This window comes from Balaenoptera musculus, chromosome 11 (genome assembly GCF_009873245.2).
Source record: "Balaenoptera musculus isolate JJ_BM4_2016_0621 chromosome 11, mBalMus1.pri.v3, whole genome shotgun sequence".
NCBI classification, from domain to species: domain Eukaryota; kingdom Metazoa; phylum Chordata; class Mammalia; order Artiodactyla; family Balaenopteridae; genus Balaenoptera; species Balaenoptera musculus.
The window spans coordinates 64,187,887-64,215,592 of NC_045795.1; the positions used below are offsets into that span (position 1 = coordinate 64,187,887).

The 27,706-nt window shown below is 44.1% G+C and overlaps 1 protein-coding gene across 2 annotated transcripts; it reads right to left on the reverse strand.

The window, feature by feature from the left end:
* Positions 1-2,632: 2,632 nt before the first annotated feature.
* On the reverse strand, positions 2,633-27,706 carry CDC25A (cell division cycle 25A). 2 transcript variants are annotated; one of them, XM_036869932.1, is made up of 15 exons: positions 27,086-27,706; positions 26,001-26,074; positions 24,451-24,493; positions 23,769-23,805; positions 23,163-23,261; positions 20,967-21,086; positions 17,659-17,793; positions 17,075-17,149; positions 14,221-14,394; positions 9,527-9,625; positions 7,587-7,649; positions 7,401-7,499; positions 6,574-6,704; positions 4,776-4,887; positions 2,633-4,565 (listed from the first exon to the last, which is right to left on the reverse strand). In XM_036869932.1, exons 1-15 carry the CDS (start codon positions 27,253-27,255, stop codon positions 4,425-4,427), a joined length of 1,572 nt encoding a protein of 523 aa, XP_036725827.1. In that variant the 5' UTR covers positions 27,256-27,706; the 3' UTR covers positions 2,633-4,424. The 2 variants fall into 2 exon arrangements, with proteins under 2 accessions (XP_036725827.1, XP_036725826.1); XM_036869931.1 differs by having other exon boundaries at positions 3,930-4,565; positions 23,163-23,264.

Below are 27,706 nucleotides of genomic sequence, written 5' to 3' on the forward strand. Positions count from 1 at the left end.
CATCCAAATACCTGAGCCACAGAATGTTGGGACAGGGGTGGCCACAGGGAAACATCTACTTCAAATGCCCTTTGTGATCCATGAGAAAAGGCCCCAGAGGAGGAGGAGTGGCTTACTTGCAGTTTCATCCCCTGGAGTGGTTGGCCCAGCGAGTCACTATTGACCCATGTTTTGACCTTCCTGGAGCAAAGTGCCCTCATGTGGTTTAGTGTGAGAAGCAGAGTAGTAAAAACCAGAGTTGCAGATGAATGCGCACAAAATGGAGAGACTTATGTAGAAGTTTTAAACATGAAAAACTATTCTGTATCTTCTTGCTTAGGAAACAGTCATGCCAGTGAAGGATAATGGTTACCTTGAGGAGGATGCAGGAAGATTAGAGGGTTTATAACCAAGCTGGGGTAGGCAGCGGGGGCGGGCTTCAGCCATGCTGTTTACTCCTAAGCTGTGTGCGGAATATGAGTGTTTAATTATTTTTTATACATCCTTATGTCCTTTAAAAATTCTTATCTGAACCAAGGGATCACGCCTTGCACACAGTTGTCCTCAAATTTTTTAATGAGTTTTTTTGCTGAAGGTTTTCAGTTAACCAGCCCATAACCTTGTGGGTGCCCATTAGGTTTTTTTTTTTTTTTAATAGTAAATGTAAACTTTCTGCATGGCAGGCTTCCAGCTCTAACAAGCAAGGTTCAGAGGGCAGGGTGCATTCTGGAAAACAGAATACCACCCTGTTATTGGAGCTTAATATGAACACAGATAAGGCTGGGGTTATATCTTAGCACATGGGCTAGAGTTCAGGTTTCATTTTATAGGCAAAGAAACACTAAATTCTCAAGGAAGAATGGTTTGAACGAATTATTCATTTTAGCAAGGTGACTGTGGCAACAACGGGCCAGACAGGAGACCAGCTAGCTTTGGCAACAATCCAGAAGTATTACCGTGTGGCTTGCGGGATCTTAGTTCTCCAACCAGGGATCGTACCCCTGACCCCTGCAGTGGAAATGCGGAGCCCTAACCACTGGACCACCAGGGAATTCCCTCAAAGTAAATTTAAAAAGCAAAATGGGGTGAGGTGAAGAAGAGAAACAAGACTTGCTCTGAGTAGATGTTGAAGCTGTGTGATGCGCAGAAAAGGGGCTTCTTATTCTTTTATGTTTGAAATTCCTCATGATTAAAAAAGGTAGTGATCTTGTAGAAATCATAAATATACACTGACGTGACAAATGAAAAAAACCCTAATTACAAGAAAGGATAGTTGGTTTTGGCATAAAGTTTTTCATAAATGAATTAGAAAAGTACTGTATCACCTCAAATACACGATACAGAAATAGCCCATGATACAGAAATAGATGTTGAAGAGTTTAAATAACAATTCATTCTGAAAGATTGAGAAAAAGCAGCATATCTAAATTAACATTTATATGCTTTTAAATGTGTACAAATAATATATTTATAGCTATAGTAGATATTTAGCTATTTCCGCCATGAAACTTAGTTTGTGGTCTAACTAATCAAAACTTTCGAATCTTCTCATTAGGAATATGGAGTCTTGTCTTTGGGAAGGTACTGTGATATGGGATGGATTAAACAGAGTACAGCCATGTGATTTTATATGCAGTTGAAAATCACCTCTAGATATTGTACATAACTCTCTTTATATATGTACATGTATATATACCTACATATATATACTGTTTAAAAAAATGGTGTGACGAAAGTTGAGTGGAGAGTAGGGTGGCCGTGCTTAGACATGCAGTGTCTCTTTGGAAGGGTTAATAAACCATCTGGGAGAGGAAGTGGGGAGATGAGGGAGATAGTGCTCTCCCCTCCAAATCTTTATGAGCACGTTAACAGTAACACTCACTGGAGGTTGGTATCACAGGGGACTTCCTTTCTTCACACATTGTCTTATAATTTTTTTTTAAAGGCTGGAATAATGCCTCTACTATAGAGGCAAATCAGAAGGGGACTATGTCTAAATGAAGCTTGAGGGAATCCCCTGGTGTCCAGTGGTTAGGACTCCACGCTTTCACTGCTGAGGGCCTGTGTTCCATCCCTGGTCGGGAAACTAAGATCGCACAAGCCACGTGGTACAGCCCAAAAAAAAAAAAAGAACACAAATTACTTGCTATCTCGGCACCACTCTATTTTGTAATAGACTTTTGCTCCAGCTGGTATCCATTCTGGCAATAGCCCCCAGCATTACAGGTCCAAGTTTCTCTGGTTGCATGTGGGCCCGTGACTCACCATCTGCCTGATTTCCTTCTGCAGTATCCTCTCTGGCTCCTTCAGAACACAACTGAAACTCCTATCTCCTTTACAGTGGTCCCTCCTTTGGTCTGTTGCTCAATCCTATGAATTAATACATCTTGTAAGAGAATGTCAGAGGTTCAGGCAGGCTTTTCATGTCCCTACTGCATCTTGTAAATCAACCTGAATCACAAGTTTGTTTTTGGACTCAGAGTAATAAGTGAAGGTCATCTGGCCATCCCTGACGCCAGGCCACATGACAGCTCTTTGGCCTCTTAAGGAAATATCGCTGCCCCAGCCTCTGGTTTTAGTCAAGTGTGGTCCCAGAACTTTTAAAGGGACTCACAATTCCCTTTAAATACATTATGAAGTAGGCAGAGAGCATGGGTTCAAGATTGTTTTTATTTTCAGAGCCTGCAACAGTTGGTTACCAATGTTACTAAGCTGGTACATTCTAAAGGCCATCCCACCTCCCTTTTCAGGCATTCAACCAACAGAATCCCTACAATAAAGATTACAGACTAATTAAGATGTGTCTCAGTGTGTGTGGGGGAAGAGGCCTTCTCCCCCTGCTCCCCTCCTTCCCACATACTTTTTCTAACAAGATTGTTTTATAGTCAAATGCAACTCAAACCCATAACACAGCAACCAGTCATCTCCAGTATCACTGATTCTCTCCCCGCCCCCAGAACAGGAAGCCGGGGCAAGAGGGGAGACTGAATCTGCTATATAAGAAAAACTTCGCTATACCCCAATGGAACAAAGATGGTGAGGAAGCCAGCACCTAAGGGTGGGGATGAACAGGAACCAAACAGGCCTGTCTAGAGTCAATCAACTCAGCCCCAGCTCCCTGGGAGGTGTTCCTTTGAGACCCCCACTTCTGTGGGATGAGATGAGGGGCAACTGGTGATGATCCATCTCTCCCTGTCCCTCAAATTGAAACATGATAAACTCAAAGTTTTACCTTCAAAATCCACCACGCTGCCTCCTGAGAAACACATTCTATAGTCATCTCTGCCAGCACCCACTCCCTTCTAATGCCCAGGGCTTCCAGCCCCTCTCCCCAGCCTTGGGTGGCCCAGCCAACACTGATTTGATACTCCTTGATCATAAAATGACTATTTTTAAAAAATTAAAATAGAAGCGATCAAAGAGTATCAGAGCAATAGAAGAAAGACACTCAATATATACTCCCTTCCCTTATCTGGCAGAGCCCCCCATCCCTGCCCGCCTACACTGGGATCCCTGCTCTACCATGTTCCAACACTGACCTGGGGGTGGCCCAATGGAAGCCGCCTCAAGTGCTTTCCTGACCGTGACTCCTAGACCAGCAACATCACAGCGAGCAGGGTCACCCCAGTAGATCTCAGGGGCCTTCGAGGTAGGTCTGGGAGGTTTAGCTTATGTCCTGTAGCCAAGCCTGAGTCTGGGGCCTGCTCCCACCAGTATCTCAGTCCTTGGCTGTAAATAGCAGCAGCCCCAGTACTGCAGCGCCTCCTGGGGGTGACAGAGTGCCTAGTTCTCTGTCCCACAACTCATGTCCCTCTTCTTCCCCCTCCCTTTTTCTTTTTTTTTTAAAAATTAAAGGCAGAGGTAGTCCCTGGGATGATAAAACCCCACCTAGGATGGCAGTATTGTAACTTAAAGAAGCAGTTAAATAAAAGTCTCCAGGAGTTGATTACAAAAAAAGAAAGAAAAGAAAGTGACTGATGAAGTTGAATAAATTAATGATATGGGTTATCCCACAAAGACCTTTCCTTCGCAGGCCGTCTTTGGTATTTGGCCAGCAGCATTTGTGAGTCTTCTCTCCACTCAGACTCTCCTACCCCTCCCCTCAGGGGAGAAGGCCAGTACCCAACGAGGCCCAGGCAGCTCATCCAGCTGTGGGGGATGAGGAGTCAGAACATCTTGACTTGGTGCTTGGAACTGTGCTGTGGCACGTGACAGCCTTGGCAGACCGTCCTGTTGCAGAAGGACGACTTACAGGGACAGAAGAGCCAGCAGAATGCTCTGGGCTCCAACCCTGGGAGAGTGGGAGGTAGGTTTAAGACATGGAAGCCTCAGGCCTTCTCTCCAAATGTCACACGGCTGGCCCCTTTGCTCAAGTTTCTCTGCAGCAAAGAGGGGAGGGGGGTAGGGAGGGAGGCTCAGGCTGCTGCTGTCTGGCACTGAGACCTTCAGAGCTTCTTCAGACGGCTATACATCTCTCTCTTGCTCTTTTCCCCGGCCCAGGTCCGGCTCTTGGTGCGAAACTTCTTCAGGTCTTCTTTAAAGTCCTCGTGGTGCATGGGCCGGTAACTGGGGGGCTCGCAGTGAGACTGGCGGGAAGACAGGACGAAGTCAGGGCACACCTGCTTCATACGCACACTCTTGCTCCCTCCCTGAGGGGGGCTGCAAGGCTCTGCTCAGCAAGTTCTAGGGCCCTTCTGTGTGCAGGGCAAATCCCCAGACCCCTGGCAAGAAACACCCATGACCACCAGACATCTGGGTGGAGGGGCGGCCACTGCCCTCCAGAGAGTCCATCTTACCTGGCATTTCAGGAAGAACTCCTTATATCCGCCCTTCAGGACATACAGCTCCGGGTAGTGGAGTTTGGGGTACTCGTTACCAAGCCGATCTCTCTCTCTCACATATCGGCACCTATAAAGGGGAAGGAAAGCCAAAGCATGGTTAGCCCTACACAGTGAAAGCAGTGTTCCTTACACACATCTCCCCAACTTTACCTTCATTCTTGGAAACAATCAGTGTCGACTTGTGATTTCCTGGCCACCTGTTATCTTCAGGAATAGTGTTCACAGCCAGTGCCACTGCCTCGTATTGGCAGGTAGATGGTCTCTTCCCAACTTTTCAAGTTAAACAGCCCTAGCAACTGATCTCTGCCCAGCATCTTCCCTGCCACCACCAGCACCTAATCTTCGGTGACAGCTTCTCAGCCAGCTTCCCTCTGCATTCTCCACCCTCCACGACCAGTGTCTCTCCCTTACCTCCTTCTGAGCTTTGCTCCTGTCTCAGGGCGCCTACTTGCATCCTGTACTAAAATGGACTATTGTGTAGTGTACTGTATACTCCTATAGTTATGTGTGTGCAAATGCAGCAAAATATCACCAGTCGATGAAATCAGGGGAAGCATGCACTCTTTCTGAGCTTGAAATGGTTCCAAATAAAAAGGTGGCACAAGAACTTGAACCATGAGAAAAGTCTCTCTTGGACCCTCCTAGTGAAGCTGCACTGCTCCCTGCCACCTCTGTCCCCGTTTGCTCAGCATTTGTCACAACCATCTTCCGTCTCTCCACTGGGACCTCCCCTGCGGCAGGTCAGTCCTGTTTGCTCACTGCTGTACCTTCATTGCCTCAATAGGCCCTGACACGTCCAGGCTGGCAGTCCTTTCTGAAGGGACCTAGCACAGATGGGCAGCTGTTTGGCCTTCCCCCTAGTTTTTTAATACCACCACTCACTTCTGACCACATTTTCAGAACCAGTCCCGTCACCATTAGTGAGAGTGTGGAAAGATGTTGTTAGAGCATCAGAGTATTATTTTAAATCTGAAGTGATGTTGTTTTATTGTAATTATACTTTCACTTATTTTGGTATAAAACTTATCTTTGTAGTAAACTATAACAGGGCCTTAGTCACCAAAGCCCTAACAGAAGTTCTTATTAATAAGGGGTGGGGATGGGGGGGGCGGGCGGCATTTCTTTTCACCTCTAATGTGGCGATAATGTGAAGGTAACATAACCCACTCCTTTGCAAACGTGGATTTGACAAGTGTTCGAGAGCATCACATCAAGTTTTGCAGAGAGGACATCACACTTTTCTGGCATTTGCATAAGGAGCAACCACACTGTACCTGAAGGATGTCACCTGAGAACAGTAGCCCCATAGGTAGAAATAAGGACAGTGGGGGAGACTGGAAGAGCCAGAGTTTAATTCAATACAAAGGAAGGTTGGACAGTGAGCCATGCCCAGCAGTAGCCAGGACTAACTCAGGAGTGGGGGTGATGAAGCAGAGGCCAGATCCTCGGGGGATGTTGCACAGGGAACACCTGTGTCACAGGCTGGACTGGGGAAGCCAGAAAGCCCTCTACGACGACTACTGTGAAACTGTTAGGGCAAGCCTATAAACTACACTCCAGGAAGCTGTTCATGAAATCAATTGACTGCAAAACAGGTAAGGATTTGAGAGAATACCTGTTACACGTGAATTGATACTTTTACAAAACTAGGTATTTACACACCATGTGTGTAGGCTAAGGCATGGAAATGACTTTCGATGTGCAACAGGCTGTCCCACAAAAGTATGGGGGCCATGCCCTGGAGCCCACTCACATGCGAGGGCCTCGCTCAGAAGAAAACTCGCAGTGGAACACCACGATGACACGCTTGCCATCCGTAGGTACGATGGGCTTCTTGAGTAAGAAGTCTTCAACCTCCTCTTCCATGTGCAAGTTCACTGCACCCTGTGAAGGCACCAGAGACTCACGTTTCACACTCGCAGTAATGATTCTCCAAGAGTGGTCTTCAAATGGGCACGTCAAATTCTGTTATGACTGTGTGCACTGTGTAAGTGATATTTGTGAATGCCCGGGACTTTCACGGCCATGACAGTGGCAAACACTAACACTGTATTTAAAGTACCTCCTTACCGTATTTCAACACTATATTATTGGTTAAAAGATTAAAAGGGCACAACCAATTACTTTCTTCCTGGGAAAGTATGTTCCAACACCCACCTAACCAGGCAACTATAAATGTAAGAGGCATCACTAGGCTTGGCACAGACTGGGACATGTTGCCAGAGACTGGCTTCTCCTCATGGCTTCATGTCCAGGCATGGCTTAGAAGTCAGTGGGTACCATTTAGAAATGCCCCTGATGGTGATGGTGATGGCCTGAGGGACAGAACAGGAAGCAGTTGCTGTACAGTGTGGTAGAGATTAGTGCAGACCAGGGAACATTCTTTCAGTGCACCAGGAGTCAAATGCCTTTCACGCCCACTGCTGCTTTTTACAATTCTCATAACCAGCATGTGAGCATTATAATGAGCAGCCAGGTGTCACCTCCCCCTTTAAAAAAAAAAATCACAGATGCTGTCCAGGGCTCCTGCTATGCCTCCCACAACAGCAGGGCTCGCCCACAAGCCTCAGGAATCCATACCTTGATGTGGCCTCCCTCATATTCATATGGGTATCGGCAGTCAATGATAACAAACTCTTTAATGAGGTTGGCAAACTTGCCACTCAAAACAGACGCTATCTGTGGAGAGAGAGCCAAGGAGAATCAACTCTGGCTGCCAGGAACATGGAGATTCCATGTGTGGCAGGTTCCAAAAGGATGACTTACAATTTCTGGAGAGATGTATTTTAAATCCTGATGCTTTCCAGCAACTGTATGAAAGAGGTAACACTTAAAAAAAAAGAGAGAGAGAGAGAAATACTTAGCAAATCCAAAAGCTTAAAAATGCAACATTTTTGTATTGCTTGCCTTCCTGGTAAGAGTCAGCTTAAAAACAAAAACCAAACATTAATCTAATAGAATATGTTGGTTACTTGTCTAGGCACTTCATTAATATCCTGACATTGAATTTTCACACAGACCTATAAGGCACATTATCCCCATTTCCATATGTCAAAGCTAGGTACCTTGTCCAAGGTTAGCCAGCTAGTAAGCCAGACTTGAATACAGAAACCTCAGGTGATTTCCTTTTTCTCCCGCTTTTGGAAGGAACCCTCACCTCAGCAGCCAGACTGTGTGCAGCACATAAAGGACACAGAGAGGAATGACTTCATTGTTTACTGAGCACCTGCTATGTCCAGCATGGTGCTAGACATTGGAGGTGGAATGAGTGAGGCTGGGCCCAGCCTTGAGGGGGAAGGACGGGCACATCAGTAATTACTCACTAGGGCGGACTGGCCGAGTCAAGTGCTCACCCAATCCCGTGGCCATGTGTGGGGTCATTATGACAAACACAACCAACAGCTTCAATTCAGGCGCAAGCTTCTACTAGCAAGGACACACCACACCCAGGTCTTTGCTTGCTCTTCCCTTCAGACTACAACTGTCTTCTATTTTTTTTTAATTTTATTTATTTTTTAACATCTTTATTGGAGTATAATTGCCTTACAATGGTGTGTTAGTTTCTGCTGTACAATGAAGTGAATCAGCTATATGTATACATATAGCCCCACATCCCCTCCCTCCTGCGTCTCCTTCCCACCCTCCCTATCCCACCCCTCTAGGTGGTCACAAAGCACCAAGCTGATCTCCCTGTGCTATGCGGCTGCTTCCCACTAGCTATCTATTTTATATTTGGTAGTATATGTAAGTCCATGCCACTCTCTCACTTCGTCCCAGTTTACCCTTCCCCCTCCCCGTTGTCTTCTATTTTTAGTCCACTTATTTCTCCCACCTGGTTGAAATATCTAGCCCAGATCCAAACCTTCCCCAATCGCCTAGCTGAGACTGAGACAACCCTTTTATTTCTTAGTCTGCTGCTTTCATTGCACTGATGTTTACTTCAATCTACCATGTGATACATGAGGTACATGTCCATGTGGCATGATGTCTTACTGACCATATGTTAAGTGTTTTGAGGGAAGGAACTGTGTCTCATTTTGGAATCTTTGCCTTACACATAATAAGTGTTTCCATAAATGTTAGCTACATTAATACGTAAAAGACTGGTCTGGGGACCTTCAAGTCATATGTGGCTAAACAAGCTACTACTGACACAGGAATGTGTCACATTTCACCACAGCTCAAAGGCAGCCAACCTGTATCAGGCCATCAGCAGACCTTCCTCTGGACCTCCCTGAGGGCCTTTTCCCTCGAGGGCCATGCTCCTCTGGACAATGGAGAAATTTAGTCTCAATCCTGGACATTCTAAGAGGACCTTTTGATATACAGACTTATATACAGTGAGGCTAGAGGTTTATTTCTGCTTCTTTACACTTTTCTGCAGTACTGCTTTTATAATCACAAACACAGTTCCCAGAGAGCCTGGTCTTTGGGTTGGTGTCAAGGTGGCTGGCGGGTGGCTCCCTGCTTGAAACCTCTGACCAGCACCAGTAAGTTCTACAGTCCCACAGAGACTGAGATACACCTGATCATGAATGTGTTTCCTTATCTTAAAAAAAAATTTCAAACTGCGTCCCCTTGGCGGGGTGGGGTGGGGTGGGGGGAACCCCAGGAGCCACTTCAGGGAGGGAGGAAGGCTGAGCAGGGGCGTTTTAGGTACCGCCCCTGCCAATCCTGCATCACAGAGCAGTTCTGCGTGCAATTACCTTGGAGAAGTCTCCTATAAGGTCCCTTGGGTCATTATCCAAAATATTCTCAATGGTCCCTTTTGGGGAAGATACCAGGGATAAAGACTGATGTAGAATCTGTAACAAATCAAAGGTGGAGAATGAGGCCAGGCTTCTGAACAGAACTTCTGAAAACATTCACCTGGAACATGTCAGGAAGAAGAGACTGAAATGTTAAAGTCCATATTTAGCAAAAGGATACCTTTCTTATTTGACTGAATCTAGAGTGAAGAAAAGAATATGGGTTACTGACTAGGTATACTATTATTTGAACTGAATTCAATTCTAACTGAATTGCTCTGAAACTTCCTTTTTTTTTTTTTAAAAAAAAAAGGAGGATTAAAATTAGGGCTAAGTCTAAAAAAAGTATTTCTTAGCTCTACCCACTGAGAAGCTCCAGGGTTGCAGTAAGTAGCCCCTCGGTCAGTGTGCTCTCTAAATAATACAGCTGACCCCTGAACAACACGGGGGTTAGGGCCACCATCTCACATCCCCGAATTCAACCAACCACAGATCGTGCAGTACCACAGTATGTATTTATTGAAAAAAATCTGCGTATAAGGGGACCTTCACAGTTCAAATCCATGTTGTTCAAGGGTCAACTGTATTTTCCACTAAAAGAAACCAGAGCTTTTTGATTGACTCCAGGCTGGGACAAGAAATGTACAAGATAAACCTGGAACACTTTGTCATTAGTCAAGGAAGCACTCATATTTCAAAGGACATGTCAAAAGGGCTAATCGGGGGGAAGTAAGGATTTCTTTTATACACTTAGTGTATTTTATATTTATTTATTTGGCTGCACCAGGTCTTAGTTGTGGCATGCAAACTCTTGGCTGCGGCACGTGGGATCTAGCTGCCTGACCAAGGATCAAACCCAGGCCCCCCGCATTGGGAACGTGGAGTCCTAGCCACTGGACCACCAGGGAAGTCCCAGGATTTCTTAAGCAGTACACAAAAAACACTAAACGTAAAAAGACTGATAAATTAAAACATGTTTAAAAAAAAAAAATCAAGAAATTCTGTTCATCAAAACAACAAGATTAGGTAAGAACAGGCAAGCCAGAGTGGGCAGATATGCATTCATCTCAATAAAAGATTCATCTCTGAATATATAAGACATTCCCACAAATAAGAGACAACCCAATAGAAATATGGGCTAGAAACTTGGCTGAGTAATAGAGAAGAAAATCTAAGACCAAGAAAAATAACTATCAGGGAAATGCAAGTTAGAATCAGATACTACACACTCACCAGAATGGCTAAAGTTAAAGGGATGAACAACACCGTATACTACTGGTAAGGATGTGGAAGAACTGGAACTCTCACACACTGTTGTGAGTACAGCCAGCCCTCGGTATCTGTGAGATTGGTTTCAGGACACCCAAGGATGCTCATGTAAAATGACACGTAGAACAGCTAGTGCTCAGTAAGAATGCATTGCAAAGTTGGTTAAATCCATGGATGCAGAGCCCCCAGATACAGAGAGCCGACTGGACAACCACTTTGGAAAGCTATATGGCAGTGTCTGCTAAAGCTAAACACATGTCTAGCCTAGGACCCGGCAAGTCCACAAGAAAAGTGAAAGTGCATGTTTACAAAATAAATTGTATAAATACCATCAACTAGTATTTGACAAGGGAGCTAAGAATGCTCAATGAAGAGAAGATCAGTCTTTTCAATAATAAATCATGCTGGAAAAATGGAATATAAACATGTGAAAGAATGAAATTAGACCCCTATCTTACACTACTCACAAATAATAACTTGAAATGGCTTAAAGACTTACATGTGAGACAGGAAACCATAAAACTCCTAGAAGAAAACACAGGAAAAAAGCTCCTTGACATGGGTCTTGGCAATGATTTTTTTAGATTTGACCCCTAAGGCACAAGTAACAAAATAAAAAATAATTGAGACTACATCAAACTAAAAAGCTTCTGCCCATTAAAAGAAATCAACAAAATGCAAAGACAACTTACAGAAGTGGAAAAAATATTTGCAAACCATATTATCTGATAAGGGGTTAATATCCAAAAAATATAAGGAATCCATACAACTTAATAGTGAAAACACAATCTTTTTTTTTTAACATCTTTATTGGAGTGTAATTGCTTTATAATGTTGTGTTAGTTTCTGCTGTACAACGAAGTGAATCAGCTATAGGTATACATATATCCCCATATCCCCTCCCTCTTGCGTCTCCCTCCCACCCTCCCTATCCCACCCCTCTAGGTGGTCACAAAGCACCGAGCTGATCTCCCTGTGCTATGCAGCTACTTCCCACTAGCTAGCTATTTTACATTTGGTAGTGTATATATGTCAATGCTTCTCTCTCACTACATCCCAGCTTATCCTTCTCCTCCCCAGGTCAAGTCCATTCTCTACATCTGCATCTTTAAAATAATCTGGTTTTAAAAAGTAGGCAAAGGACCTGAATAGACATTTCCCCAAAGATACACAAATGGCCAACAGGTACATGAAAAGATGATCAATATCACTAATCATTTAGGGAAATGAAAATCAAATTATTGTACAATGAGATATCACTTCATGACTATAAGAATGGCTATCATCAAAAAGACAAGAGGGGGACTTCCCTGGTGCTGCAGTGGTTAAGAATCCACCTGCCAGTGCAGGGTACACGGGTTCGAGCCCTGGTCCAGGAAGAACACACATGCCGCAGAGCAACTAAGCCCGTGTGCCACAACTACTGAGCCTGCGCTCCAGAGCCTGAGAGCCACAACTACTGAAGCCCGTGGGCCTAGAGCCTGTGCTCTGCAACAAGAGAAGCTACCGCAATGAGAAGCCCGAGCACCACAATGAAGAGTAGCCCCCACTTGACGCAACTAGAGAAAGCCTGCGCGCATCAACAAAGACCCAACGAAGCCATAAATAAATAAATAAGTAAATAAATAAAAATGAAAAAAAAAAGAGGGAACTCCCTGGTGGTCCAGTGATTAGGACTCCGCACTTTCACTGCTGCGGGTCCGGGTTCAATCCCTGGTCAGGAACTAAGATCCCGCAGTCCCCGCGGTCATGCCAAAAACAAAAAACAACAACAACAAAAACAAGAAACAAGTGTTGGCAAGGATGTGAAGAAAAGGGAAACTTTGTACAATATTGGTGGGAATGTAAAGTGGGATGGCCACTATGGGAAACAGTATGGATGTTCCTCAAAAAAATTGAAAATAGGGACTTCCCTGGAGGTCTAGTGGTTAAGAATCTGCACTTCCAATGCAGGGGGCATGGGTTTGATCCCTGGTCAAGGAACTAACAGCCCACCTGCCGCGCGGTGCAGCAAACAGAAAAAAAAGAAAAAAAAAATCAAAAACAGAACTAACTAGGAGCTAACAATTCCACATCTGGGAATATATTAGAAGGAAACGAAAACACTATGTCAAAGAGATATCTGCACCCCCATGTTTAGAGCAGCATTATTTATAATAGCCAAGAAATGGAAATAACCTAAGTGTTCATTGACAGATGAATGGATTACAAAGCTGTGATACACACACACACACACACACACACACACACACACACAATGGATTATTACTCAGCCGTACAAAAAGAAGGAAATCCTGCCATTTTCGACAACATGAATGGACCTTGAGGGCATTATGCCAAGTGAAACTGAAATAAGTCAGACAGAGAAAGACGAATAACTATGTGACATCACTTATACGGGGAATGAAAAAACTTAAAAAACACAATACAAACCATCACCACAAGCACCAAAACAAAAACCAAACTCATAGAAAAAGAGATCAGATTTGTGGTTACCAGAGGCAGGCAGTGGGGGAGGGGGATTGGATGAAGGTGGTCAAAACGTACAAACTTCCGGTTATAATATAAATAAGTACCAGGGATGTAATGTACAACATGATGACTATAGTTAAGCCTGCTGTATGGTATATATGAAAGTTGTTGAGAATAAATCCTAAGAGTTCTCATCACAAGGAAATAAAAGAACTAAAATACCTAGAACTAAGTGACAATGAGAAACACTTCAAAGTTGTGAGACAAACCTAAAGTAGTGGGAATTTATAGATCTACATAGAACAGGACACAAAAAAAATTAAAACTAACATCAAGGAAAAAAATTTATGGCCCTACTCCATGGCCCGACAAGTAGGGAGCTTAGACTTCCACCCCTGCCCAGCTGTACTTAAGTGTCCCAGTCTCTACTCCACTGGGATGGTGTCAGCGGAGGCCTAGAAGGGAGCCTGAACTCCGAATCCTGCCCAGCAAACGTGAGGCTTGCCCCACCCTAGGTGGCATATCAAGGGAAACTGAACTTCCATCCCCACCTTCCTGCAGTACCAGAGGACTAACTGCTAAAACAGAAGAGTTACATAGCCTCATAATACCCAAAGAATATAGATATAATTGAAAAATCACTTGTCATACCAAGAACCAGGAAAATCTCAGCTTGAATAGGAAACGACAATCAACAGAAAGCCACACCAGAAACAGACGTTGGAATTGCCTGACAAGGATTTTAAAGTGGCCATTATAAAAATGCTTCAACAGGCAATTATGAACATGATTGAAACAAATGAGAAACAAGAACAGCAAGTCTCAGCAAAGAAAAAGAATCAAATGAACATTTTAGAACTGAAAGATACAATATCACAGTCCTTGAGCAAAAAAGAACCTGCATAACTAACCTCCTGGGGCTTCTTTGGACTAGCTGCCTCTTCGGGACTGGCCCCAGCCACGCTCTTCCTCCGCTTCCTATTTCCACGTGGGGACTCCTCTTGCGATCGGTCTGTTCTTTTCAACGTTGACAGGATGGTGGAGCTACACGTGGAAGGGGAGTCAAACAGCTTGCAACGATTGCCCTTGGTGGGGGTGGGGGGGAAAGAGACCCATTTAATGTATTTCATTAACATACACTCACTTGAATGGTAAAGAGAATAGACCAAGGACTTCCTGGGATGGTTTAAGACTGATCCATCCTAAATTAGGAAACAGACACTGTCCATTTATCTAGTTCCCGGCACATTGTAGACACCAAGTCCCTGGTGTTCAATGAACATGTTCTAAAGCTGATATTATATGGAAATGAGGAAGACTATCCATGCCCTCAAAAGCCTACTGTCTGCACAGGGTCCTAAGAGTCAAATAACTGTTACCTACCTTCCAGCCAGGGACACATTTTTGGCTTCCTCTTCCCTTCTAGTTTATTACTTGCACTTTGCTCGAGCAGCTTGAACAGGCTTTAACAGCCCACCTTAATCCAGAAGGGTGTGAGGTAGCTGGATTATACTATAAATCAGAGCCAGTTAAGGTGGTAAAATAGAGTTGAGTCTAAGTTTGCAGGGGGCGGGGGTGCCTTCAAAACTGTGTTCAAAAGTCGTTCTCTCTACTTGGTTGTTTTTCTTTCTGGATTGTACCAGAGCATTTTAATTCAAGACTTACAAAGCCAAAGGAAATACAGGAAGATGTGCTATAGCACTTGATCTTTTAAAGACTAATTTCTCAGTTTGAGGGCAGCCCACCTGACTAGTGGTAGAGACAGTCTGACTTCAGCTCTCTAAACTCATCTTAGCCCGTTCACAACTCAGTGTTCCTTGGCAGGGCTTTTCCTTCTGTGCTGAATGCCCTTTCATACCCTGTAAACCACTCCCTTTCAAGCTGATACTAAAATTTCAGTGTTGCCTCTTCTTTGAAATGTTCCTGATAGTCCCCCAGCAAGTATGTCACTCCCACACTGGCTCTCCTAGAGACCAAGGATTTTCCCCTTATTTTTCTGAAGTTTATTTTAACAGAAGTTTATTTTAACAGTATGTTGTTCAGAAAAGTAAGGTCAGTTTTGTCTTGTTGTTGTTGTTTTTTACCTAGGAGAGCTGGAAGCATTTTTGGGAAGAGGGCCTACTGCTTTTAATAGGATCTCAGAGGAACTGTAAGCTCCTCAAGGGCAGAAACCCCAGTTCCAGCTCAGCCCCTGGCAATTGTAAGTCTACTATGATTGTGAAAGGAAACCCCTCACTGTGAAGGGCCCATACATACTATTCATGATTTTTAAATCCAACTTATAAAACTGATAGCCATTTCCTAAGCATTCTCACACTGTATATAATTTTGTCTTTCAAAAGGACCTAGTAAATTTCATCGTAACATTTGTATTGGGGTAGCCTATTCCCTCAAAGCTTTGCATATTAATCTACTATAATGTGTAAGTGGCTTCAAGACTGTAGTTCATTTGTTCCATATTTATAGTTCAGGGGCACTGATACTTAAAAATATACTTATCAATTTATATGTATACCTAAGGGTGTATAACTGTATTTGTATTGTGATACTATCTCACTTTCCCTAGGTGTTTGAATAAATGAGGATATGTTCCTGTACAGGCACAGCCTTGCGTCTGACTTTGTTTGAAAGTGTCCCTGATGGAAACAGAAGTCTATAGTCTATATAGATAGGTGGGTATTTAAAAAAATATATATATATAGAGAGAGAGAAAGAGACATTTTGTGAGTTACTGTTGTTTGCCAAGTGTGCTGATGCTAAGGAATGTAAATAAATGAGAAGGATATTAAAAAAGTAAACAAACAAACAACAACAAAAAAAGTAAACAGTCTTCAGACTAAAGGCTTCAGATTGAGAAGGTTTTTTCAGGGAATTCCCTGGCAGTCTAGTGGTTAGGATTCGGCGCTTTCAATCCCTGGTCGGGGAACTAAGATCCTGCAAGCCGCGCAGCGAGGCCAAAAAAAAAGACTAATTAATTCCTCTTCAAATGAAGCCTTTCTGTCCCAACTTTTTCAACCAGTCCATAATATCTATCACAGTCTGAGTCTCCTCCTTCTACTGGGTGTTCTCTGAATGTGCTCCAGTCTCTCCACATTCTCTCAGCTGTGGAAAGTAAAACAATATGGTAGTCCAGTGTGTTCTCTCCTTCCCCATCAGAATAGGGCAGGGCTAGCATCTCCTTTTTCTGTTCTGGGCCAGGGTTCTCCAGTCAACACTCTTAAGGAAGGATAGCGCTATCTGCTACAGAGCCATCGGCTGGGTGGGTACAGATGGTACCTGTAGCAGAAGTCTTTCTATTCCTGCTGCCTGAGATCAAATTCCTTGTCAGATACAAACTGCTCACCCATGAAGCTGTCAGTTAAAATCTAAGCTGATACCAAATCTGACAGAGTTTGAGAATAACTGAGTCTCTTAAGTTCAATTTAGCAGATATTTTCCAGCATTATCCAGTGATCTTAAAGAAGTTAATAGAGAGGTCAGAGTTGTATAGAAAAGACATTAACTGACCAAGAACAGTTGAGATGAACTAGAAATTATAAAAACAAGAACTGCATGCATTTTATATTACCCAGACTTCCTCACACACCAATGAGGACAAAAACAAAAACAAAAAAACTCCAAACAAACAAACTTGAAAAAACAGTGTGCATTAACACCAGGAAACACTAGCGACCAGTCAAGGGAAAGGCCCATAGACCCAACCACAGGATCTCAAAAGAAACAATTTTGATTCCTGTGGCTCCCTCTAGACACACCAGGACTTACCAGGTTTGTAGTTCTTCTCATGACAAGGGGAGCTGTCCAGAGGCTTGCCATGCAGGACGGCGTCTCTTCATCATTCTAAACAAAGAAAAACTGTCACAAAGGTCCAGCAGAGACAACATTAGTTTAAATGCTTTAGAATTCTTCCTGCAGAATACCAGAAAGACTTGGATAGGAAGCATTCTAATGTTCACCCCCTTCCCCGTCCCCAACATTTTAAGGTCAGAAAAGAGTAACACTTAACAGTCCCGGTATCTGAGCATAGCTAAAGGTATGCCCCTGAGGGGCCGTGAGGAGGCACCCTGTTCTCCTCAGCTTTACACCACGTGGCAGCTATTCTTCCACTGTTCCTGATTCATATCTCTTGCCAGAAAAATGGATTGTCAGCTCCTTCAGGGTAAGAAGGATCACATCAGTGTCTTCATTTGAACTCCTCCATAGGATTTAATCAGGCTAGAAGCAGAGTCTCAATAAATTCCCAACAAATGAATAAAAATATCCGCCAGTTGGGGGATCACTGTTCTTTTTCAGATGACTTCTCTCCAGGGTAGTTGTAAAATGGATGGGAAAACACACACACATAGTACCTTCAGATTCTCTCCATCGAGAAGATCCATGAAGCCATCATCCTCATCAGACAAAGTGGCAGTCACAGGTGACTGGGGCATAAAAAAAGGAGTGAAATGCCCTGGTTCACTGCCATCTCTTTCGTTTGAGGAAAGCTACAAGACAGAATTCATGGCTTGTTAATAAATAATCAGCTTTGATTTCCTTGGATGGGTCACTAGTTTTTAGGAGGAAAACATATTTCTTGTAAGAAGCTTTAGCAGCTCTAATCAAAGGAAAATGAAACCTAAGATTATAAATGAATTGATGTCCACACTCAGTTCTGAGTAGAGTCAGGCCAAGTAGTCTTCACAAAGAACTCTCCCCAGGAGCAATTCACCTTACAGTGAGATCTGGGGCTAGCCTCTTGTGAAGGGCAAGGTTTGTTTTTTCTGAGGATTATAATTGGTGAACAGGGATCAGCATGGGGGTTGTGACAAAGTGATAATCTGCTAAAATGAGGAAGGGTGAGAAGATACCAAGTCTCTATGGAAACCACAAAATGGACTAGAGAATGCTTCTGTAACTCCAGTTCTGACAGAGGGATATAAAGTCAAGAAAGTTCTAGAAAGTCCATCCTAGGGACTTCTCTGGTGGTCCAGTGGTTAAGAATCCACCTTCCAATGCAGGGGATGCAGGTTCGATCCCTGGTTGGGGAACTAAGATCCCACATGCCATGGGGCAACTAAGCCCAAACGCCACAACTAGAGAGCCCACGTGTCGCAAACTACAGAGCCCACGCGCTCTGGAGCCTGTGTGCTGCAACTAGAGAGAAGCCTGCAAGCTGCAACGAAAGATCCCACATGCCGCAACAAAGAAAGTCCATCCTAGACTTGGAACTGGAATTTAAATGACAGCTGCTCAGTTTTAACTGAGGAATTACTTGTGCCAGACACTAGGATATAACCTTTTATGTATAATCCCATTTAAGCCTCACAATACACTAAGGGTAGTTAATCCTTTTCTTTTTATTTAACAAATCAGGAAACCGATGCTTAAGAGAGGTTACCAAGATCACACAGCTCACCTGTTTGACCACAAAGCCCAAGCTTTTCTCCCCACTATACCCTCCCTAGGAGAGACCATTCCTGGAGTCAAAATATAGAGTATATCTCATTAGGCAACCCTATCTTGTTTTTCAGGTAAAACCCCCATTATAAAATGAATATATATTTAGTATAGAAAATTTATAAAAACCACTCAAAAATCTACCATCTAGAGATAAACACTGCTAATACAAACATTGATGATAATGAATTATTTCTTTTCCAGGTACTTCCCAAAGCCAGGAAAAAAGTTCAGAGATAGATTTTTTTCTCTCCCATAGCAATGAATCTCTTTGGGGTATGAATGCATTAATCCTCAAGCAGCCCTCTGGTTTTCTGAGTAGATACCTCACCTAGAGGTCCTCTCTGCAGCTGGCCTACTCTGGGTTCAGGCACTAGCTTTGCTTCACAATATAAAACAAGTTCTGGGTTGCCTCTCATCCTCCACAAGTGTACCTGAGCACACCTTGGGCACACTGGCAGTTTTTCAGCGAGCAGAGCCTAGGAGCAGATAACTCTATCATGGGGCAGCATCCACTGAAGGCTCACACTATGGTATAATACCAATTTTTGTAACCCAGCTTCTGGCGTCCCCAGGTGCAGATATGCTATAGAAAATGACAATCTCTGGACAGGAACTAATTCTTTCTCCATGATTCCTACACCAAGAAGCCATTATGAGGAAATATAGATGGTGCTTGGAGACTAAAAGCAAGGATACAAAAGAACTACCCTCTGGGACTTCCCTGGTGGTCCAGTGGTTAAGAACCCACCTTCTAATGCAGGGGACTCAGGTTCAATGCCTGGTCCGGGAACTAACATCCCACATGCCACAGGGCAACTAACCCCGCACGCTCTAGAGCCCACGTGCCACAACTAGAGAGCTCGCGTGCTACAACTACTGAGCTCACACACTCTGGAGCCTGTGTACCACAACTAGAGAGCCCACGTGCCGCAACTAGAGAGCCCACGTGCCGCAACTAGAGAGCCCACGTGCCGCAACTAGAGAGCCCACGTGCCATAACTAGAGAGTCTGTGCGCTGCAACTACTGAGCCTGCATGCCACAACTAGAGAGAAGCCCCGTGTGCCGCAACAAAAGATCCCACACGCCACAACAAAGATACTATATGCCGCAACTAAGACCCAATGCAGCCAAATGAATAAATAAATATTTTTAAAAGAAGAAAGAAAGAAAGAAATACCCTCTGACATGATCAAAAGCCAAACCGTTGAGCTTAGCACTGGCTTTCTTTCAGTTTGTACCTTCAGCACCTACAATTAGGGATGGCCAAGTGATCACAGGAAACCCTGGTGCTGTGTTCTTCAGGTGTACACTAGAGATATTTCGTTTTGGACACCCAGCTCTCAGAGGGTTACTGTGTACTTGGGAATCAGCAGACTGTTTAATTCTGGTCTTCATTTATCTGTGTCCTTTGGAAAATTACCCAACCTCCCTGACCACACTTTCCCAATCTTTAAAGTGGGGTAATTCCAGGTACTTCACAGGCTTATGAAGATTAAAGACAAGAAAACATAAATTGCTTTGTGCAAATGCTAGACAGAGTAGCAATACTAGCTGAACCTGAACCTCAGACCATAAGCCAGACTGGAAAGCTGTATTTTCAGATGCAAGTTCCCAGGAAAACCTGGAAACCGAATGTGGTCATTTTGCTCAAGTTGGGCCTCTCTAGTCCATAGCTGTCTGTCAGATCATCAGTTGGAAATTAGGAAGTAATGACAGTCTCTGGCAAGTAAATAACTGTGGGACAAGTGGCCCCAAATACTGTCAAGGAGCCTTATAGGCAATGGGTTCACTGGAATACATAATAGTTCTTAATAAACCAAGTTTGGAAGAAGACAAGTGCTCTCTCCAAACAAAATCACTCTGGGAAGTACCTCTCAGCATTCAGGACGCATCGTAAAAGACAAGTTTGAAGTAAGACGTATAATCCCACCATACATACATTCAGAAGAATGACCCAGGACGCCTGCAGAATTCCCATAATTGACAAGGTCAAATATTCCTTGCTCAAGTCCAATATTTCAAACATATCACCTCTCACTCTGCTCCTGACTGTCTGCTCTCCAGACACAGCAGAAACACCAAAAATGTGAGTCTAGTTTCAAAAAACAAAGTCAAGGTAAAGACAGCAAGAGCTGCTGCTTCAACTCCAGGTTAAAGAGGGTGCTTTCATCTCTTCCCATCAGGAACTCCCAGGACTGTGAAAGCCAGAGCACGTACCATCCGAGCTGGGGCAGAGTTCTGCCTCTGTGTGAAGAGATCTTTACCCTCCTGCAGTCCATGAGCATGCAGGCAGCCTCGAGATGCAGGTCTTACTGGCTTCTTAAACTCAAAGGCTTCCTGCAAGACAGTATAAGTTGAGACATCATCCACTGTCTATGAAAACCAGCTCTAGGGTCTCGGCTATAGCTTCAGGAGACAAGCAAGGGAGTGGGTATTGATCACCTGCCTCCAAACCCATTTCTGATCTAATTCCAATACTGGATCTGTGTAATTAAGAATTTCAAAGATTCTGTCAAAAGCTAACTTCTAATACAGCACTTTTTTCTCTTACCACAAACACTTTATTTCCTAATAAACACATGAGTATCTGCCAGGTACACAAAACACTATGAGTTAAAAACTAAATCAACAACTTTCTATCAACTATACTTCAATTTAAAAAAACTTTCTAAAATCGAAAGCAATTTCATTTCAATATAATTGAATAGGAATAAAAACTTTTCAGTCGAAACTTAAAAGAGACCTTTATATTTTCCATCTTCTTTCTACCAATAGGAGATAATTAAGTGGAAAACACTTAAAGTTACTGCTTTCCATACTAAAAGCAATGGGGAAAAAAAACTAACGACAACATCATGACTATAGCTAACACTTCTGGATGATAAGAGAGTAAATCCTAAGAGTCCTCATCACAAGGAGAAAAGTTTCCCTTTTTCCTTTCTTTTCCTTTTACTGTATCTATATGAGAAGATGGATGTTAGTTGAACCTACTGTGGTAATCATTTCGCAATACATGTAAATCAAGCCATCATACTGTATGCCTTAAATTTACAGTGATACATGTCAATTATTTCTCAATAAAATGAGAAAAAAAACCCAAAAACCCTTCTGGTTTATTCAACCACATGGATGAATCTCACATAATGTTGAGTGAAAGCCAGAAGTGATAGAATACATACTGTATGATTTCATTTACTTAAAGTTTAGCACTAATAATTCCCCTACCCTAAAATATCCACTGAAGAACTTGTTAAGCACAGCTAACATCACAGAGTATTTACATGCCCATACAGTGCTTTCAGTGCATTAACTCATTTATCCATCCGATCATCCCCACTTTACAGATGAGGAAACTAGGCCCATAGGTTAAGTGATGTGCCGAGAGATCTGGCTTCGTAACCCGACTGGACAACTCCAGAGCAAGAGCTCTTTAACCTATGCTGTTTCCCCTCCAGAATGAAGCTCCAAGCAGGCAACCCTGGGAGAAGCCAACCTGGGGTTGTGGGGAGAGAGACCAGGCATGGGTACAATAGCATTGGACTGTTTGGTTAAATGTACTACACAGAAGGAGACGTAGTGTTCTAAGCACTCAAGGCAGGAACTCATTTCTGTACTTCCCTCAGGACATCTTGCAAGTTGCCAAAGGAATCACTGGGAGAGTTCATGGAAGCAGTAGGTTCTGGAAGTATTAAGTCCAGAAGATTATAAGAAGTATGAAATGTGGCATTTTAGCAGGGGATGAAGAAGGGGAGAAAATAGATATGGAAATACAGTGAGAAAGAAGACTGGGAAAGTTGAGCTGATTCACTGAATTCTTTTGGTGCCTACTCTGTGCAAGGGGCCCCGCCAGGTGTGAGAAAAGCCAGGCCAGGGTGTTCTTGGACTTTTGGCTGCACTACCCCAACTCACCCTCTAAGCTACCATTTCAGTTACTCTGAGATCCCCTGGGACTTGTTGGCTCTGTTCTTTCAAATACTGTCAAGAAGCCTTTCCCTAAACTTCTAACTCATCCCAGGGTCAGCACAAAGAAGCAAGGAAGGCCTGGCCAGACCCTTCCAGATAAAGTGTTCATGGATATAATTCCTCCTCAGAGCTACCTTCTGAGCAACTCCTACCTGCCAGGAACCATTTGAAATGCTTTATCTACATTATCCTTATTTAATTCCCACAATAATCCTACAAGGGACTGTTACTCCTATTTCACAAAGAAACAAAGAAGCCTAAAAAAAAGCCAAGGTCACAGCTAGCAAGCAGTAGGATTCAAATCTAGGTTTTTCTGACTCCAAGACCATCATGACTTTGGTGAAGGTTTAGTCTCCCAGGAAGCAGCCAGCCCAGCTACTTCTCCATAAGCCACAGACACTTGTGGGTTTGACCTCTGCCCCCAGGGGAGTAGATTAATGCCACACTCACGTTTTCCTTGTTCTCATCCTGGTCAATTAGCTGAAAGACATCATGGTCAAGAGAATCAGAATGGCTCCTCTTCAGAGCTGGGCTACACCCCAAGAGCTTCTGCTATCAAAGTGAAAAGAGGAATTAGGGTACATAAATGAAAATTCAATGGAAACTCAGTTCTAAAAGAAAAAACATATGGTGGTGGTGGGTTGGGGAGACCTAGCCCCTCATACACTGCAGTGGGTAACCAGTAAATGTGGCTAGGGCTCCACCTTGCGAGAACACAAGATAGAAGTTCCCACTACATGGATTTACACCTAACTTCACAACGTCTACAGCCCTCTCAGCAAGGACTTAGGTACCAAATCAACCCCAAAATAACATCACTTACATAAAAAGAACCCCCTTCCTGGTTGGATAAAACTCTAATAGTTAGAGATGGAAGAAAAAGCCCTCAAGAATTAGCCACTATTGAAGTTGCTTTAGGTAGAGTGTTTTGAATGTTTATGAGACAAAGTAAGGAAAAGCAGTCTGTATAAATTAAGGGCTACTATCAAGGTTATACTGGTAGCTAAGGGGCAGATAATAGGTATTGGCTCAAAATAAACAAGGGAACTAACTTACAGGCAGGGAATTTATTCTCCTCATGGAATTTTCAAGGCTGCAATGAAATCAGAAAGTAAATAATGAGAATAAAGCAAGTAAAGAGGTATATATATTAGCAGATGCAAACCTACAGTTTGGTGGGGTGAGGGGAGAGTCAAACATTCCCATTTTAGGCAAGATGGAAGAATAGATTTCTGAAGCTGTCCTGTTCTCATAAGCATCCCCACTGCTGGGTTTCTAGTGAAAAAAGCAAGCCCAGGTCTTCTCTTAAAATATACACGTTCTAGGGCGTTCCCTGGTGGCCTAGTGGTTAGGGTTCCAGGCTTTCACTGCCATGGTCCGGGTTCAATCCCTGGTCAGGAAACTGAGATCCAGCAAGCCCTGCGGCGCAGCAAAACAAAACAAAACAAAAAACAAACAAACAAAAGGTTCTCTTAAGACAATGATGTCAGAAGGCGGAGCAAGGATGTGGGTGAGACTGGAACAGAACACCAAAATTACAGCTAAAATAAAGGAAGGGAAGTTCTGAAAACCGCTGACACAAACTACTCATTCTCAAAAGATACCAGACTGTTTATAGGATCCAGGGGTCTTACTAGGGATAGCTAAATCCAGAGCTCCAGTCCAGAGCATGAAGAATTTCCTTAAAAAAAATTAAACTTTCTCTAAGTACAAATATTTAAAAGCAGTGAATACATACTTTTCTTTACTATCCAAGGGCCCAGGAGAATCCAGACAGAAGCCTGTGGGAAATTAAAACAAACAAACAAACAAAAAAAAAACCTCTCAGGATTTAATACATGATACACCACTTTGTCATTGAAATAAATAAATAAAACTACTAGTACTGTTTCTTTAAGGCCATCAACAAAGGCTCATGGCTTGGACTTTTGCCAGAATTGAAGTTGAGTCTCCATGATTGCCAAAACTTCGTATTTGTAAAAGTCTAAATTTTCATAGTATATCTACTCATCCTTTCCTAATTGCAAATACCATCATGGAAAATAGAATTTGAGGAGAGTGAATTAAACCAAACCTCATGACTTATTTACAAAACAGAAACAGACTCACAGATGTAGAAAACAAACTTATGGTTACCAAAGAGGAAAGGAGGAGGTGGAGGGGATAAATTAGGAGTTTGGGATTAGCAGATACAAACTACATATAAAATAGATAAACAACAAGGTCCTACTGTATAGCACAGGGAACTATATATATTCAATATCTTGTAATAACCTATAATGAAAAAGAACTATATATATATATAACTAAATCACTTTGCTGTACACCAGAAACTAACACAACATTGTAAATCAACTATACTTCAATCAAAAAAAAAAAAAAAGTTCCTAAACCAAACCTCATGATTGCTTCGTTATTCAGATAGAGGTTACCCAGGCTAACTTTCTGTGAGTTCCAACCATGGAAAGAATAGGTACCCGTTTTCTGGAATAGTTTTGATTTCAAATATCTTATATCCTGTCAGATCATGTGCACAACTCAGGGGGTTGGAAAATACAATTATGTCCTCTGACAAGCAAGGCAAGTATTTATTGCCTTCAACAAAATAACATCAAGTGAGGTGCTCAACTCACCAACAGCAGCAGAATAGAGGAGACACTGCTCAGCGTGGCCCAGAGCCACCAGGGCCTGCCTAGCGCACACCTTTCCTCCATGATGTCTAAATAATCGTACAGGAAGTTAGGTGTTACCGCTCCTGACATTCTCCCTTGCCACACTGCCACAATCCTATCCCTGGCTCTTAAGAAGCCTACATTTTAAGACTTTTGTTCTTGCAGTTCCCTAATCTAAAGCATCTGTGCAAATATACCTTGCAGTAACATGAACTTACAAATTACAATAAAATGCACTGGCACAGTTTCTCCATAGCAGGCTCAATGAAATAATTTCATTATACTTCCAATAATTTGATGCAGCATTTTAACCAATAAGATTTCCTGAATGCCACGTAGAGTGGTATGGTTAATTTCACACTACTACTCATCCTCAACACCAAGCACAAACCACCTCCTTGTGGCCACTTGACACGTTTCTTCTCTTCATAAACTGCCACAGGGGCTCCTTTGTACTGTTGTTAAGGGTGTTTGTCACTCAATGCCGGACTTTTCTGTTTACTATCTCAACTCACCAAACTAAGTTTCTAGGTGAAAGCGCACATTTCAGCAAATTCCAAGTATTGCTTCCCACACGGCAGACACATGATAAAAATGTTTAAGACTAAAAGAATACCTGAATCAGTTGATTCGGAGGAGCCCATTCTCTGCAGACTGCTATTCCTCACCTCCAGTGGCTGTTCATACTCACTGAAACCAAGAAAAGTAACTCTCTCTATAGCTCAAGAACATAATTAAAAGGTTACATACAGGAGACAGGCCATGACATGGCAAGTGGCCATGCTGCCATCAACCATCATTACTTTTAGGCCACACCACGGAACACTTGGACACCCAGAACACCCAGTTAGCACTTGAGCATAAAAGGAGATGAGAAAAGAGTGGGTTGGCATGGCCTGGGTCACACTATAGGACAGGACGACAAAGATGACTATTGGAGTATTTCCTGAAATGAGAGCATGTGTTCTAGGTACTGAGCTAGCAGCAGGGGTGAACAGGACAAGTTCCTGCTTTTCAGAGATTGGAAAAGACATGTGCTTATTTAGAAAATGTGACGTCCAAGATTGAAGAGAAAGCAGTTTCACCAGAAAAACGGTGGGATGCATTTTTTGCAATAAGGAAAAGAGCAGGGAGATTTGGGGCATGGAAAGTTGAATAAAAAGACCTGGTCTTAGGAAAGCATCGGGGTGGACATCAGGAAGGTGCACGGGGCGAGGGATTGCGACGATTTTGCAAACGCCAAGAAAGAAAATGCCACGTCCCTTTGCTGAAAAGGAAACAAAGCTCACAGGAAACTAAGCTTCTACGAGGTGGTTCAGCAAAGGGTGGAAGTGAGCCCCTAGGAGGGCCTGCTCTTCCCGCGTGGAGGGAGATTTCAAAGAGCTTCCTGGGATAGGGACAGAAGAGCACAGGGCAATCTGAAAGGGGTGGCGAAGGTGGGGAGTCGGGGCCGACCCCACCCCCTACCGGGCCCGGCTCGGGGCTGAGGGCGGCCCTGGAGGGTCCGAACGGCCTCTCCCGCCCAACATTCGGCCTGGGGGGTGGGGCGGGTGCACATGGCAGGCCCCCGCCGGTGGGGCCGCCCCCAAGCGGCGGAAAGGCAGGTCTCGCTCTTCTCCCGGCCGGTTTCCCGGCCCGATCTACCCGAAAGCCGTCTGGGAGGCCAGCGGCCTGAGGCACCGCTCGTCGGTCCCTCCTCACCTGCCCAGTCCCTGCAGCTGGTCCATGGTGACCGTCAGGTTGGTGACAGGCGACAGGCCCCCGGCGGCTGGCGTGCTGAACAGCGCCTTCACGACGGGCTGAGGTGCGGGAGGGGGGCTGCAGGCGAAGAGCAGGCGGCGGCGGTGCGGTGGCTCCGGGCCCAGTTCCATGGCGGCGCCCTACCTCCCAGGGATCCTGCTCCCTCTTCCTCCGCCTCCGCCGCGCCCGCCCCGCCCCGCCCCGCCGGCACTGGCCTCGGCCGCGCGCCCCGCTGCCGGCGCCCGCGAGTCAAACACAAACACGACCCCGCGGTTCAGGGACGCGGCTGCCGCGGGCAAGCGAAGAGGACGGGTGGTGTCCGGACTCGGCAGGCGCCAGCCACAGGCTCGGGTGCTTCCCCTCACTCCGCGAGGCCGGCGGGCGGGCGCCGGCAACCTGAAGATTAAATCCAAACAAGCGGGGCAGGTCGGGGAGGGAGAGCGGCTAGAGCCGCGAGGCAATGGCCTGGTCTCACACTCTCTTCACTCTTCTTTCACTCTCTTGCCCAGCCCGGGAGTGCAGAAAACCAGGCCGACCTTCACCTCCCTCCCGGGCTGTCGCTGCCGAGGTGGCCTTTCGCGG

Excerpts from the sequence above, each read along its gene's own strand:
- CDC25A (XM_036869931.1), bottom strand. The coding sequence starts at position 27,255 with ATGGAACTGGGCCCGGAGCCACCGCACCGCCGCCGCCTGCTCTTCGCC. Across the intron at positions 21,087-23,162 it reads AGGATGAGAACAAGGAAAAC|GAAGCCTTTGAGTTTAAGAA; the intron begins GTGAGTGTGGCA and ends ACTGTCTTGCAG. Across the intron at positions 7,650-9,526 it reads TTATAGGAGACTTCTCCAAG|TGTTACCTCTTTCATACAGT; the intron begins GTAATTGCACGC and ends TTTTTTTTTAAG.